The following is a 15,805-nucleotide window of genomic DNA, read 5'->3' as shown; positions in this document are numbered from 1 at the left end:
CTAGAAGTCCATCAGGCACAGCAGGAGGCGACTGTTTCCACCAAAATGTCCTTTTGACAACGATCCCGTGGATGAAGGAGCAGCATTACTGCGCAGAGAATTAAATATTCATCAGGAGATGGTTATCAGACCGCGCATAGATTTTTGCATTTCCAGACAATTATCTTTTTGATCGGCACCATCAGAATGTGTTGGGACAAAAGAAAAAAAAGACATAAAAGACAAATAAATATTTGTATGAATAGGCTTAAAAAAGACATATATAGGCCTATTATATTTTATAAAGGCACTCGTGTCTTGGGGGTGGATTCCCTCAGCCACTGCTCCCGTTAGAGGTGGCGGTGCTGGGCAGCACCCGTTTTACGGGCATCCTTCTTTCTGTTGGCTTAGTAGAAGTCTGTGATAGTTTAAATAGGCTTAATTATTTAACAGAACATGATATAGATGAGAAGACATAGTTTATGTGTGTGAAAACAGCATTATGTTGGGAATAAAATAACTGCACAGTCAAATAGCCACTTAATATTTAAATATAGCACATTGAGTTGCCTGTAGTATGAAATGCGCTATATAAATAGATGCCTTGCCTTGCATTGCCTATTTACTTTACAGTGTAAAACATGATCAGAATGAGGTACCTCCATGCCGAGGTCTCACCTGTTTGAACAATGTTTTTATATTTCATCTTAAGCTGCCAAGTGCGCTTCTCCCCCGCGAGATTGCACCTAAATGAAATAAATGAATGGGCTACCATTCAAGCACTTTCTCTGTAATATTATTGTGATTGCAAAGGACTACATTTAAAATGACACTTTTACTGCTGCAGCGGTGTTGCACTTATTTCTAAAAACGTATTGAAACTCGCCGTATGAGCGCATTCGAGGTTGGTGAAAAACGTAGCCCCTCCTCTTCCCCGTTGCCATGGTGACTCGTCGAATCGGGGCTCCATTGATGCTGGCTTTTTAAAGTTGTGGTGCACGCGCTAAACTCAAGGTCCTACTCAGAGTTGATTAAACTCACTCAAATCAGCGTTTCTGGAACCGAAAACTCAGAATTTTCTATCTCAGAGTAGATCAACTCAGAGTTCAGGAACAGACTCAGAGTTTGTTGAACCTGCTTTGTGAAACGGACCCCTGGGTAAACCGCTTTCCCGGCGAAACTCATTTAGAGCTACTTCTACACAAACAAAAATGCAGCGTTTCTTCGCAACTTCGCTGGTGGTTCTTCCAAGGATAACTTTAGAGGATATACACAGGATCGTGGAGTCACACTCACCAACACCACAGTCCAGGCTGAGGAAAGGGTACAAGTTCTTTGTGGAGACTAGTATATACACAGTTATCAAGGTAAATTGTCTAACGTTTTATTTTTATCAGTAGGCTACTCAATAGCCTTCCACATTCATGTTTTGTAATGATAAGCAAACCATATACGATCCATAGAAATCATCTGAAATATTGTCTGTGTGTGAAATGTGTGTTAAATATTTGTCATGTGTAGACTATAATATTATGAATATAATTTGCCATGGTGGCTATGAAGTCTCCGCGTGCAGCGTTAGCATTTTAGTATTAGGTTAGCCAAGGAAAGGTTAAGCTAGTTATTTGCTTGTTTTTTTTAGCAACTCCTGAAAATAACATTCTCTATATGCTCAGTGTCAAATGTAGTTGATGGAAAGGTGGTAGTGAGAGGCTCGATGAGGAGGAATGAGGAGCCCACAGACTACAGGTTTCTGCTCAGTTATAGGGCCCGTTGGCCGAAGTCTGTGTTTGTTTTGATAGTCTGTCCGGACTAACAACTGCAGTTGCACTTTTCCCCTTTTTCTGTTGTTCAGATCATTTTCACTGTTCTTTCTTACAAACAGTACAGTAGCGTAATTAATTAACAGTAATTAATTCATGAATAAATACATAATTTCGAATCAGATCATAATGATATGGAAACATGAAATTAAAGGATATATTTTATAAACTCTGTATGCGTCCATAAAAAAAAAGGGCCGCTTATTAAACATGACGCTGGAATAGATCTAGAATGCGTTACTTTTTAATGTCCTGGTTGGTGGGTGGTCCGTGGGGGGCATAGAATGCATTACGTTTTTTGTCCCCACCACTTCTAAAACCAAACTGACGCCCTTGTGCTCTAGTCAGATAGAGAGGTGATGAACCTCGGCTCGTCAGATAAACAGTGGATGTAGCCGGCTAGCCGCAGGTGATAAGATGAAAAGAACGATTGACAACTTTTTGGTTAAGTTAAGGCCTGATTCGTCCGAAAATAACCACAACCAATGCTCTGACATGGAGCCATCAACCTCCCACGTTATGTCAAGCCCAGGTCCAGAGCTAGCATCCGGAGCTAGCATCAGATATTGAGCTAGCATCCAGAGCTAGCATCAGATAATGAGCCACATACGATCGACTCCGAGCCAGAACCAACTGAAATTAAAAGGGGTAAAGTGTATACATTTCTAAGAGAGTGGCTCGACCAGTTTCCCTGGCTAAAATACAGTAAAGCCGATTAATGCACTGCATTTACTGTAAAGTGTGGCAATAGTGCATCTGTGACTGGTTCTAAAAGATTTCGAATTGAAACGCTGAAAAAGCACAACGCATCTATGAAACACATTACCTGCTCAGTGTCCCCTCCCCCCGCTGCCTTTCAGCGGCAGCCAGCAGCAAACAGAGATGATAATCAAGTTGAACGTTGCCGACCATATTGCAAAAGTTCCCTTCACCAAGTTGAAGTCCGAAATAATTCTTCAGAAGAAAAATGGTTTGAACATAAACCCGACGTACAGCAATGATGTCGCGTGCGCAAAATTTACAAGAGTCATCACAGATACATTGAAAAAAAAGACGTCTGTGCTAATTGAACAGTGAGTACATGGCATTCCTGATCGTTCAGGAATGCGTCATTGTGTACGGCCGTATCTTGAGGAGAGGTAGACCGGTGAATATTTTGATATACTGTATATATTTAACCCAACTACAGGAGTTGGCCATCCGAAGGGCATGTGACTGCAATGGAGGATAGTCCATAAGACATTATGCCGAGATGTTCAGTTTGAAGCCCTTAAAACACTTGCAATTTTAATTTAGATTTTCTTTTTATTTAATTTATCTTGAGATGTTTTAAGTTTAAATTTCAGGCCAGTGAAGCACTTTAAGCACCAACACTTTTTCAGTAAGTTTGTAGAATTGTGCTTCAAATAAAGAACTTTATTTTGACCAGATTGCTAGTTAATAGACGTATATGGACAGCGATTTTTAAATAAATAAAGTGAACCTGTAAAACTGCGGTGTTAAATGCAATGCGTTTGAAAATTTGGGTGCACCTAACTTTTGTGCTGGTGCACCTAAGAAAAAAAGTTAGGCGCAACCAGTGTAAAAAGTTAGTCTGGAGCCCTGATCACTGACATCTAGTGGGCGGGCCCTAGGGGTGGGCGATATGTATCGTTTGCGAAATTATCGTGAATGTTGTTTTGACGATGAGTAATTTTGCAATATCGAGATATATATATATATATATATATATATATATATATATATATATATATATTTTATTTTATTTTTTTTTTTTTTCAATCGCCAAAAATCAATAAAGTGCGGCGCCAGTGGTCCTCTGCCCTTACCACGCCCTGCTTTGAACACTCTAATTTTTTCAAAGTAAACGCTTCGGACCCAGCGGGACACTCAGCTAAGAGCATCGAGGGGGCGCCGAGAGGCAGGGGCTGGGACAGACGGTAGCTCGCCTCGCGGCGGACCGTCAGCTCGATCACGAGATCCAACTACGAGCTTTTTAACTGCAGCAACTTTAAGATACGCTATTGGAGCTGGAATTACCGCGGCTGCTGGCACCAGACTTGCCCTTCAATTGATCCCCGTTAAAGGATTTAAAGAGTCCTGTATTGTTATTTTTCGTCACTACCGGCTCCCCGAGTCGGGAGTGGGTCATTTGCGCGCCTGCTGCCTTCCTTGGATGTGGTAGCCGTTTCTCAGGCTCCCTCTCCGGAGGGAGAAGTAGCCTGAGAAACGGCTCGCGGTTATCTAGAGTCACCAAAGCGGCCGTGGCAGCCCGAGAGGCACCCCGCATGGGTTTTGGGTCTGATAAATGCACGCATCCCCGAAGGTCAGCGCTCGTTTTGCATGTATTAGCTCTAGAATTGCCACAGTTATCCAAGTAACGGTAGAGCGATCAAAGGAACCATAACTGATTTAATGAGCCATTCGCAGTTTCACTGTACCGGCCGTGTGTGCTTAGACTTGCATGCTTGTGTTCATTTTATTGTGATCTTAATGCAAGTTTTAATTTTTTTTTTTAAATATCGTCAAAATATCTTTATCGTGAAAATCCTAAAAAATATCGAGATATTTTTTTTGGTGAAGCCAATAATGGCAACTTCCTTTCCATCATCGAGCTCTTGGCAAAATATGACCCAGTGCTACAAGAACTGATTAGCCGTCCTCCTCGCTCGATCAAGTACTTAAGCCCTCTGATACAAAACGAGCTGATCGAACTCCTGGCCAAACGTGTACAGAAAGACATTCTAGATGAATTGCACTCATCTCCATTCTTCTCAGTGATAATGGACACAACACAAGACGTGGCTAAAGTGGACCAGATTAGCCAAATTTTCAGATATGTCGTTATTGAGCGAGATAGCCGCGGGGTTGCCACTGATGTTGCAATCAAAGAGTCTTTTGTTGGCTTTCGTTAAGTTACCGACTCATCCGCCAGTGAACTAACCAAGGAGATAATCGCATCTGTGGAGGAGAGCGGACTGGACCTCTCCAAGTGCAGAGGGCAAGGGTACGACTACGATGGTGCCGCTAATATGTGCGGCATATACAGTGGTGTTCAGGCAAGAATAGCTGAGAAAGAGTCAACTGCTGTGTATGTGCATTGCGCCTCACACAACCTGAATCTCATCCTAAATGATGCGGTGAGGATACAGGAAGTGAGACAATTTTATGACATTGTGGAGCATATTTATGTTTTCTTTGGACACAGTATAAAGACATGGGCAATGCTCACAAATGAAGATCAGAGTGAGGCAACAGAAAACGGCTCCAACATCACATTGAAGAAATTGTGCCCCACCAGATGGGTATCTCGCTACAATGCAGTGAGTGCTCTGCGCTACAGATACGAGGACGCGATGAAGGCACTGACAAAAATAGCACTGACGAGCCAAAAGAAGGACGACCGGGACGAAGCAACATCACTGAGGCGCTTAATTGAGAAGTTCTCCTTTGTGTGTCTTGTTGTCCTCCAAAGCAAAATCTTGGAGCGGACGAATGTGGTGTCTAAGCTTTTACAGTCAAAAGAAACTGACCTGTCCACAGCAGTCCAGCTATTGGACTTCGCTATCGCAGACCTGTCTGCTTACCGTGAGCACTTTGAAGATTCCAAACAGGCAGCACAGGGCCTCTCGGAGAAGTGGGGTGTAAGCAAGGCATTTGAGAACACTCGGGTGAGAAAGGTGAAAGCGAACTTTGATGAACTGTGTCAAGACGAACGCCTTGCAGATGCCGAGTCTTACTTTCGAGTGCATGTGTTTAAAGCTGCAGTCTGCAACTCTTTTTCAAGCATAATGCCTGGAACTGTCCGGGGATTCTGAAAGTAGTACATTAAATACCCCAATACAAAAAAAAATGAGTTCTCTAGGTCCCCTATATGTCCCGCTAGGTCCCTCCAAAGCCAGCAGGTTTGTTTACAAAATTGCAGACCGGACCGGTAAAAGGTAACCAATCAGGTTTACGAGCTGGGCTCTGCTGCCTGTCAATCACCGATTGTGCACGCGCGATACAAGGTAGGCTCGTCCCCACGCTTATTTATCTAGACTATTGAACTTCATTACGGGCTAGTCTACTTACTGTGTCTTCCATGATCGCAAATGACAGGTGAGTTGATGAATGAGGAGTCGTGTAGGCGCATCTGGCGTGCACGTCTACGTGCACGAGTTCTCATGTGTTTTGAAGGGGCGGGACAGGAAGTTGAATAACTTTTAATTTTTCGGTTAAAAAATAAGCATTTCTTGCATTTTGCGACTACGGAGGTCACCGTTTTCAACTTCAAGCGTTCTGATAGATCATGTAAACTCTTAAAATGCCAAAAAGTAGGACTTTATGTATGACAACAACAAATCTTGCAGACTGCAGCTTTAATGCATGTCTCGATATTGTCATCTCTCAGTTGACCCAGCGATTCACTGGTTTGCGATCAACAGCAGAACATTTCAAAGCCATACAGCCTGTGACACTGTGCACCGCCACAGACGACGAACTGTTTCTGCAAGCAAGCAAACTGGTGGACATCTACAGAGATGACATAACGGCAGATTTCCCCATTCAGCTGCTGTCATTCCGTGCTTGTCTAAAACACCGCATTTCACGAATGAAGACAGTGCGAGAGTTGACGAAGATGCTTCTCGTTGAGAACAGCTGCATCACAGCAAGTTTTGGAGAAGTTTGCACAGTTCTCATGATCTTCCTCACAATCCCAGTGACAGTGGCCTCTGCAGAGCGTTCCTTTTCCAAACTAAAACTAATCAAAAACTACCTGAGGAGCTCAATGGGACAGAGTCGTCTCTCTGTCAATTGAGAATGCCAGTGCACGTCAGCTGGATGTACAGGATATTATTGAAGAGTTTGCGCAGAGGAAGGCACGGAAGATGCATCTATGATGTGAGTAAAAACTTTATTTATCTTAAAATAGTCATGTATTAAGCCTAATTGTTGGGTTGTGTTTATTCTGACCTGAGAGTGTGTTTATTATGGTGCGCCGTCATCAATGCGTTTTCATTAATTTGGTGCGCCGTCACCATTTTTCTGTGTGTATGTTGAGTTTATTGGGTGTTAACTCTGGCCTATTGTGCGTTTATTACGATGCGCCGTCATGGATGTGTAGGCTAGGCCTATATGTTTTCATGGCAATGGTGCGCCCTCACCAGCATGTTTGTGATGTGTGATCAGAAACTACTGAGAATTGCATAATTGTATGTTCTTGGCCTATTTATGGAACTGTCGCCCTATCCTGGACCTTTATCACATGTTGTACGGAATATAGGGCCCACCTAGACAATGTTGCTTATGGGCCTATTGTTGTGTCGTTACGCCACTGAGTGTGTGTGTATAAGGACTCAAAAATGGCACCTGTTAAGAGACACGCTTACGACGCAGACTTCAAACTAAAGGCTATGAGTCACGCAGTAGAACATGGCAATAGAGCAGCTGCGAGAGAATTCAATATTCAATCAATGGTACAGAAGTGGAGGAAGCAAGAAGATGACCTGCGGCAGGTAAAGAAGACCACACAGCGTTTCCGCGGGAACAAAGCGAGATGGACACAGTTGGAGGACAAAATTGAACAGTGGGTTATTGAACAGAGAGCAGCGGGTAGAAGCGTCTCTACAGTCTCTATTCGACTGAAGGCAACAGCGTTAGCACGGGACATGAATATCAGTGTAAACAGGGCGTTCTAAGTTAAACTGCGAGCTGCGTGGGAGCAGTGGATGACAGAAGGCGAACACACATTCACCAAGGGAGGGAGACAGCGCCGGGCGACTTACGCTACTATCTGCCAATGGATGGTGGATGCCTGGGCTAAGGTATCAGTCTCAACTGTGTCCGAGCTTTCACGAAGGCCGGAATCATCACTGAACTGCCAGGTAACAGCAACGACACAGACTCGGATAATGACGAGATGGATCCGGGCATGCTGGATGCCGTAATCGCCCAACTGTTTAACTCGGACACTGAAGAGGAAGAATTTGAGGGATTTGTGGACGAGGAATGAACTGAAAAAGTGTGTGTATTGTGTTCTATTTTACGTGTTATAACTGAACAACTTTGAGAGTTATTGGGAATACGCTAGGGTTTGATTTAGCGGTATCAGTTGTTGATACTGAGCAAGGTTGGGAGTTATTGTGAATAATTTTAATAAAGTTTGACTGACTGACTGTTTTGTTTCGCTTAATGCGCCTTAAAGGCCGGTGCGCTTTATATATGAAAAAAGATTGAAACTAGACCATTTCTTGACAGTGAGCTTTATAATCCAGTGCGCTCTATAGTGCGGAAAATATGGTAGTAAAATAAGCACTACGTCAGAGAAATAATTGGATCACTCCACTATATGACACCTTTCAGGAGCCCTTTAAAAAGTTCAAGTATTTGCCCCACTTTGCTTCATGTACATCCAGTCTGCCCGGTCGTTTATATGACATTTTTTCGAATTCACATTTTTTTGTGAATCTCCACAGCCCACTCTCGAAGAGAGGGCACCCCCTCCGTCTTCCATCCGAGATCTGTATAGCTTCTTAATAATCTCTAGTGTAATGACTCAGTTGATCCACCAGTGTAAAAAGTAATAATTACCTTGTAAAAGTTGATTATCTGAACTAAAATTACACTGAACGGTAATCAAGGAGTGCATCCGAGATACTAAAAAAGGTACAAGGATTGTTTGGAGAGCTTGGTACTACAGCAGCGGTCCAAAATGGCTTTAAACCCTGATGGAAGTGAAAAATTGATGAAAAATGGAAAAGTAGTGTCTCAATAAGGTCAAAATGTTATAAAAGTCTATGTGTTTACGAATAGTTTTTCGTCTTAGAAAGTGGTAGCTAATTGTTAAAAAGTATACACATTATATAATTAATTTTTCCTAAAGTATTTGGTCTGCCTTGTGAGGGGCTGCATGTCAGTTAATGATCAACAGGACTGGGTCAGGGTTGTGGGTTGGTTACGTACGCTGCTACCGCTGTCCGTGGGCCGCCTCCGCTGGCAGCTCTTGTTTTTGGGGGGTTTGTTTGCAGACGCACCCTGACAGAACACGTCAGTCCACTCGGTCAGTGGTGTTTGACAGATGGAAAGCAGAAAGAACAAGGGTGGCGCAGAGAAGGCTAGAATTAAAAAGAGGAAAGCTGTGGAAACAGACGCAGCTAAATATGCCAAAATGGGAAACTTTTTCACTACAACGAGCTTGCGGTTCGTAACGTCAAATGAGGACAATGAAACGGGTAATATGTTGAACTCTGCCTGCAAACCACCGTTCAAGTTAAATAATTATCAATGTATTAGCAATGTATTTTGTCCTTTATCTATTTATAAATTCATTAATTCATTCTGTTTTTCTCTGTTTTGTAAGAAAGAGATTATGAAAGATTCAGAAATCTGTTTCAGTTGTCTTACTTTGTGTCTGAGGGTCCAGCTTCATCACTGATGTCTGGAGGTTGACCTATGGACCAGTCACTCTTCACAGACAGACAGTCGGATGTTGGAGACTCTGCTCTCCATCTGTGGTGCTGACCTCTGCAAACACAAACATGCTGTTATTCATATACACAAACACCTAAAATTATATATATGAGGAAAATAAATCACTTCCTGAAGTGAATCTAGTTCCTTCACCTCGTTCTTTCATCAGTTCGATCTATCACATCTGTGACATATTTGGTCAAAGCATCTGTCTATCATGTATAGATACAGAATATATAAATATATACACATATATATTCTGTATATACTATATTTATACATGTTTAGATATATATATATAGAAACAAAAATAAGGTTAAAGTCAGCCTGAATATTTCCAACCTGCTTCACACCCTGTTTGGGTTGCCAGTATACGTTGCCATGGTGATATCCCAGATAAGAAGCTAACCCCCCCCCCCCCATGAGCAGTTCTCTTACTTTGTGTCTGATGGTTCTGGAGGTCTGGATGGGTTCCTGTTGGCAGAGCGACCGCTGGATGCTGCAGACTCTGCTCTGTCCATCTTCTGGACTTCAGTCAGTCTGAGAGAAGAAAAGAATGAAGACAAACACGTCTGTTCAGGTCTCACAGCCAAACTGAAACAAGCTTTAACCTCCTGCTTTTCTTTCTGTTCCATGTCAGAAGGAACTTTTAGAGAAAGGAGAAGTCAGTTGTTGCCTTCTTCATCAGTCAGACCAACAGCTGCCTCACATCCAACACTCTGAACTAAACAGTGAATGAGAAAGCTGAAACAATCTGAACTTGATGGTTTTACACCCGAGTTGGATCAGTTCTTTGTATCAGAGCCGTCCGATCAGCTTAGTTTCAGCACCAGAAACAAGCTGCTGAGTTCTGCTTCTTCTTCCTCTGCAGGCCACAGAGAGGAAACCCACTCAGAGACTCTGACAGTGAAATAAGAAGAAGGTTGTTCACACTCACCTGATTCTGACTTCAGGTTTCCTCCTGCTGCTGTCCACTCAAAATGGAGCCTGAACTAGTGATGGGTCATGCACACAAGCATCGGCTCTGAGAGCCGGCTCTTTGTAGTGAATCAGCTGAGCCGGCTCCAAGTTTTTTTTCCATTTGCTGCTTAGTTTTCACTTTCAGTGCTCAGTCCCAGCTCGGGTTACGACAGAGCTTTCTTATGATTGGCCAGCATAGCGACCAGCATGCGGCATTCACGTGAGAATTAAGGAAGTATAAACAGAGAGGGGGGGGGGACAGTGAGGACTGAGGAGCGTGTGTGCGTCTTGCATTGTCGTGTAGTTTACCAGGACACGAGAAAGCGAAGCAGCATCTGGCTGCAGTTTAAAGATATTGGGAACAACAAAGCAGAGTGCCTTCACTGCAAAACGAAGGTCACTATAAGTGTTGGAAAAATGTAAATAGATTTTCATTTTGAGTAAACAACATTTTATAGACAGACATGTAGTGTGTGAACTTTGCTGAGTGTCATTAAAGTAATTAAAGGGAACTGAGAAACTGTGCTCTGGTCTTCCCATGCAACCACTCAACACGTGAGGAACTCGATGTCCCAGTGAAACATTTGTTGCATCTTGCTCACAAGATTGTTTTACGTATGCTGATTGTAACTAAGCTGTGTAATAAAAAGAACTACACGGGGAAAGTCGGATGGAGTCGTTTGAGCACGGGTGAAGGAGTAAGTTCTGTCACTCCGTCCGGCTCCCCTTGCAAGTAAAAATACAATCTTGTGCACTGTGTGTTTTGTTGATCACTGGGGTTGTCTTGAGTGAACTGTGTTCCAGCTGGGTTAACTTTAAGACCCAACATTTCTTGGTCCTTCGAGCCGGATTCCAACACATCGCCGTCTGCCGAGGAGGGAGAAGACACACCGAAGTCTGTCGACAGCCAGACGTCCAGGACGCCTGACAAAGATCTGGGAAGTGAATTCGTAGCCAGGCCGGTGATTAGTTGTCTGATCTTCCCTCGTTGGACGACGATTGACGGAATCCAGAGACAGCTCCAGTGACAAAACAACAATGAAATAAGGTAAGAGAGCGACTATAACCGCGGTTAAACGTATACGAAAGGCTTCTGCGCCAGAAGGAGGATAAAACAGGTGTCTCCGCCGTAAGAGAGTAAAAAGAGTGAATGAGCAAGTGTGAGTGTGAATGCCACTGGTGGAAGCAGCAGCACGGACTGAAACCTAACGGTGTTAACGTAAATCTGTGGTCTGTTGAAGTACACAAAGTAGTGGATTAAATGTTTTAGGTATCTAAAAAGGCACGTTGCCTGTACGAGACGACAAGTTGACATAATGGGGGGCGGCACGAGCAAACCTGCCCTAGAAAGGGATTGTAAATATATGGAACAATACTGTGATAAAAGTGTTATGTGTTTGGACAAATGGGAAAAGAAATATGGGTTCAAGGGCAAATTGATAGAAGTCGATTGTAAGGCGCTGGTGGACAAACTCCGTGTGAGTGTAGCAAGTAAGAGAGGAAAGCAGAGAGAGAAAAAAAAATTGCAGCTTCAAATGGCAATAGTGTGGCTCCAGCAAGCTCAGAGAAGGAAAAAAAGGCGAGATGAGACAGCGTTGCAAGCAGTGGTAGCAATTAAACCTGAACCTGGAGCCACTTCAGATGCATATAAAATACGAAGGGCAGAAGAAGAAGAGGAAGTATTCAGTAAGCCAGAGAGTTTGATGAAAACACGGTCAAAAGTGCAAAAACCAAAGCCAGAAGTGTTCAGGACCTACCCGTCCCTCACAGTGCTAAAACAAAGATACAGAGTGGCTGACGCCACGACCAGACCCTCCGCCAAAGGGGATTTATCCTATGATGGAAGTGGCAAATCCACACTTTGGCGTGGACGACGATGAATACAGAACCATACATGTATTCAGGCCATGGACTGATGCTGAGTGTTCTGATGCTTGTAAAAGTTTGCCTGATGCGAGGGTTAATGTGGGGGATTTCATAAACAAGCACAGGCAGCTTTGTAATTCATACAGACTGAACGGCTCAGAAATGGAAGTCACCTTTAGGAGGTGTCTGACACATGACTGGGCTCGGGTCAGGGGCGAGTTTACAGGGTTAGCCAACGATGACACAACACTAGCCCATGATGCAGCTGCACTTACGCAGCAGAGAGACGCAGTGACATATTTAGAGTGCGACCAAACTACACCAAAATCTCTCAGTGTAAGCAAAAGGAAGCAGAGGATGTATTTGAATACAGGAGCCGCCTGGAAACTGTATTCAGGCAGCACAGTGGACTGCAAGAAGAAGGGGGTGCAGACACCCCTACCAACAACAACTAAAGCAAGCCCTGATGGCCGGCTTTACTCACCCAATTTCAGATTTTATCAGAAAACACAATGTGAATCACTCAACGGACACAGTCACAGAGTGCATGAATTGGGCACAACATGCGCAAAATGTAATAACAGGCCGAAAGAAAAAGGCTGCAGCAGCTGCCTTCATTGTAGACGATGCAAGCGATTCACAGATTTTCTACATGGGACGCCCAGGTGGCAGAGGCAGGGGTCGGGGTGGAGGAAGGGGTTGGAACAGACAGTCTCCAGGTTTCAGAAGAGAAATGAGGTGCCAGAGATGTAATAAGCTAGCCTGATTAACATAGACTTTCAAATCTCTTCGAGATTCTGGTCTGACCAAGACCATAACGAATACGATTCGAAATGGCCTGGTCAACCCGCCTCCCTCGGGTTGCTACTGGTTGTGGCCAGAAAAGGCTGTGCCTAAGCTTAAGCCAATCACACCACTCTTTCCTCTGACGTATGATTTAGCTACCAGCGGGGCTAACTGGTAGATTAAACTCTTACCAAAGCCAGTAGGGAGCAAGGCGAAAACGTCTTTCCTGTCAAGAAATGATTCAAGGGCTGTTCTTTGCTCGATTTTTAACGAGAATCTCCCGTCGAACACTTTCATTACAGCATCTACAGCAGTGTCAAAAGCTTGATGCTGCTCCATGTTGATATTGAATGAAGCGCTTCCGTGTACAATCCATGGGTTGAGTGGCAGTTCAACCACGTCACTACCTTGAACACGCCTCTACCCTGGGCCGTTGCCGCTGCTCAAAGTTGATTGCTTCCCGACAAAGTGGGTGGAGTTCCCATTTTTTCGGGAACTCGAATCCACCTGAATGAGCAGTTTGCCTGAGTAAGTGTAGCAGAGCCGAAGGTGTTGCGTCACTGCGAGGGCGGAGCCTGGGTAGTAATAAGCCTGGTCATCTGGCACGGGACTGCCATAGTGGAGGAGGGTGTGACCACCCCAGAGGATCTGAGTCACAGCCTCCATACAACCCCAATTATACCAGCTGAAGCAAGCAGGTGGAACGGCCCACTGCGGAAGGGCCTGCTCCAGGCCACCTGTATGTGGTTGACATTACACAAATAATGTTAAGCCTATCCACACAAAAACAAAAACCCATAAGAGACATTGAAGTAAATGGACAAAAAGTGTCATTTCTCTGTGATTCAGGAGCGGACAAAACAGTACTTAAACAAGAAGTTCTAGGATTTAGAATGTATGTAAAATCAGCAAATGGCCAAGTAAATGTTCAAAGTGTGACATGTCCTTTATGGTTCAGAGATCCATTAACTGGTCAGAGTGGAAAAGGACCTGTAGTGTATTCACCACAGTGCCCTGTGAATTTATTAGGAAGAAAAATGATGGCAAAATAACGGATTTCCATAGTACCAACCACTGATGGTGTGGTGGCTGTGGGACCAGATGAAATCTCTCCTGAACAAGTACTAGTCCAACAAGGCACAACTGTGCCTCACTATTACTGGTCATTAGACATGTCATCACCCAATATTGCAGGAACGGGGCAACAGCTGTTAGCACTAGCCCAGACAGTACAGGACGAGCCTTACGACATACACAAACCTGAAGAACTTCATGTCACAATTAGGTATAAAGATACACCAGGGCCTGATAAAACATTTGACAAGCAGTTTTCCAAACTAGGTCCACAAAGAGTGACCATAAGAGCAATCTACACAGATGGCAAGGGGAAAACAGGTTGCAGTGTACTTATACCTGAAGAGTCAAAACGACTACAATGGAATATGAGCACTCCCCATATGTCCTTAACTAAAGCAAAAGGAGACTCGTGGGATGACATAGAACAACTTGTCTCCAGGGGGGAGAGAACACTGGGGTGGAAAGAAAGTCACCAGGGGTGGGAGAGAAATGAGAGTAAAGGCCTTCTGAGGAAAAAGTTAAGATGGGTTACCACCCTGACACCTCATATTCATTTGGATGATCCACTTGATGAACAAACTGAATGATATGTGATAGACCTAGCTGATCATCCTGAATTGCAGGATGTACCTGAAAAGGTGTGGTCAAAAGGCAAAACAGATGTGGGTTTGATGACTGTAAGGGAAAAATTAATTCACATATACATTGTATGAGTGTTACTCTGTATCACCCGGTAATAACTCATTTAAGACACTTGTTTTTCTCTTTCCTTCCTCTTTCAATGAGGGTATTGTGCTCTTATGATTGAACAACTTTAAGGAGTTTGACAGGGAAGATGGCACGATACCGAGGGGCCTTGGCTGTAGAAAGGGAGGAAAGATAGATAACAAAGTCTTGAACATATCAAAGGAGTGACTACGTATTAACCTGTATATTAACTGACTTGTTTTCGCCTAAGAGTCAGAGCAACTCTGAACTCTGTTCTGTGTTGTTCTCTCTTGCAAGATATTATTAAAAATATCTTATCTGAGGAGAAGAGGGGTCACGTGACCAAGATGGCAGCTCGGTAGAGAAGCTCCGAAACCATGGACTACTTTTCTTTTAAAATACTCTTACAAACTTTCAACAACTCTCAAAAAAGCTACAGTGCTGTTATGTCAAAGTCTGCTGCAACAAAACAGTGCGACATCTTCACTCGAGGACGCAAGCCAAATACTAAAAGTCCGGAGAGTGACGAAGGTGCTAGCATGCCTAACGTTACCATACACGAGGTACTGAGCGAGCTAAAATCATTACGGTCGGACTTTGGAACAAAGTTGGATAATATCGACATAAGACTGACCGGAATGGCGAATACTATGGCTGCGTTGGAAGGTAAAGTGACGGAGATAAAACGTAATGTTTTGACTAATACAACCCGTCTAGGAGAAGCCGAAACTCGCATTGACCAAACAGAGAGGGCAGTTGGGAAAGTCGAGACAGCATTAGATTTGCAGCAAATAATAAACTGCTCACTTCAATCAGGCACGTTTCCTAAACCCTTATAAGTAGCTGCCATCAAGCCACTCCTAAAAAAGAGAACATTGGATGCTTCCATTTTAACCAACTACAGACCCATCTCAAATCTTCCTTTTATAGCCAAGATTGTTGATAAAGTGGTTTTTAATCAACTCAGTAACTTCTTGAACTCCAGTGGACTCCTTGACAAATTTCAGTCAGGCTTCCGACCTCACCACAGTACAGAAACGGCTCTTATTAAAGTGTTAAATGACATAAGGTTGAACACTGACTCAGGCAAGGTGTCAGTTCTGGTATTGTTGGATCTCAGTGCTGCATTTGACACTGTGGATCACAGTATACTG

General features: G+C 43.6%; 1 protein-coding gene and 1 long non-coding RNA gene across 3 annotated transcripts in view; one reads left to right on the top strand and one right to left on the bottom strand.

The window, feature by feature from the left end:
• The window catches only part of LOC142388931 (uncharacterized), a 406,360-nt gene that overhangs the window by 254,547 nt on the left and 136,008 nt on the right, over nt 1-15,805 (top strand). The gene's annotated exons all lie outside the window — the stretch shown is intronic.
• Nucleotides 1-15,805, bottom strand: part of LOC142388697 (NACHT, LRR and PYD domains-containing protein 12-like) — a 199,095-nt gene that overhangs the window by 114,691 nt on the left and 68,599 nt on the right. Inside the window, exons 3-4 of the mRNA XM_075474244.1 lie at nt 9,693-9,794; nt 9,189-9,308 (exon numbers count right to left, since the gene is read on the bottom strand). Of these exons, the coding sequence (XP_075330359.1) occupies nt 9,189-9,308; nt 9,693-9,794 (222 nt within the window). The remainder of the gene's footprint in view (nt 1-9,188; nt 9,309-9,692; nt 9,795-15,805) is intronic.

Source organism: Odontesthes bonariensis, chromosome 2 (genome assembly GCF_027942865.1).
Source record: "Odontesthes bonariensis isolate fOdoBon6 chromosome 2, fOdoBon6.hap1, whole genome shotgun sequence".
Classification (NCBI taxonomy): Eukaryota; Metazoa; Chordata; class Actinopteri; order Atheriniformes; family Atherinopsidae; genus Odontesthes; species Odontesthes bonariensis.
This window is presented reverse-complemented; position numbering and strand designations above follow the sequence as displayed.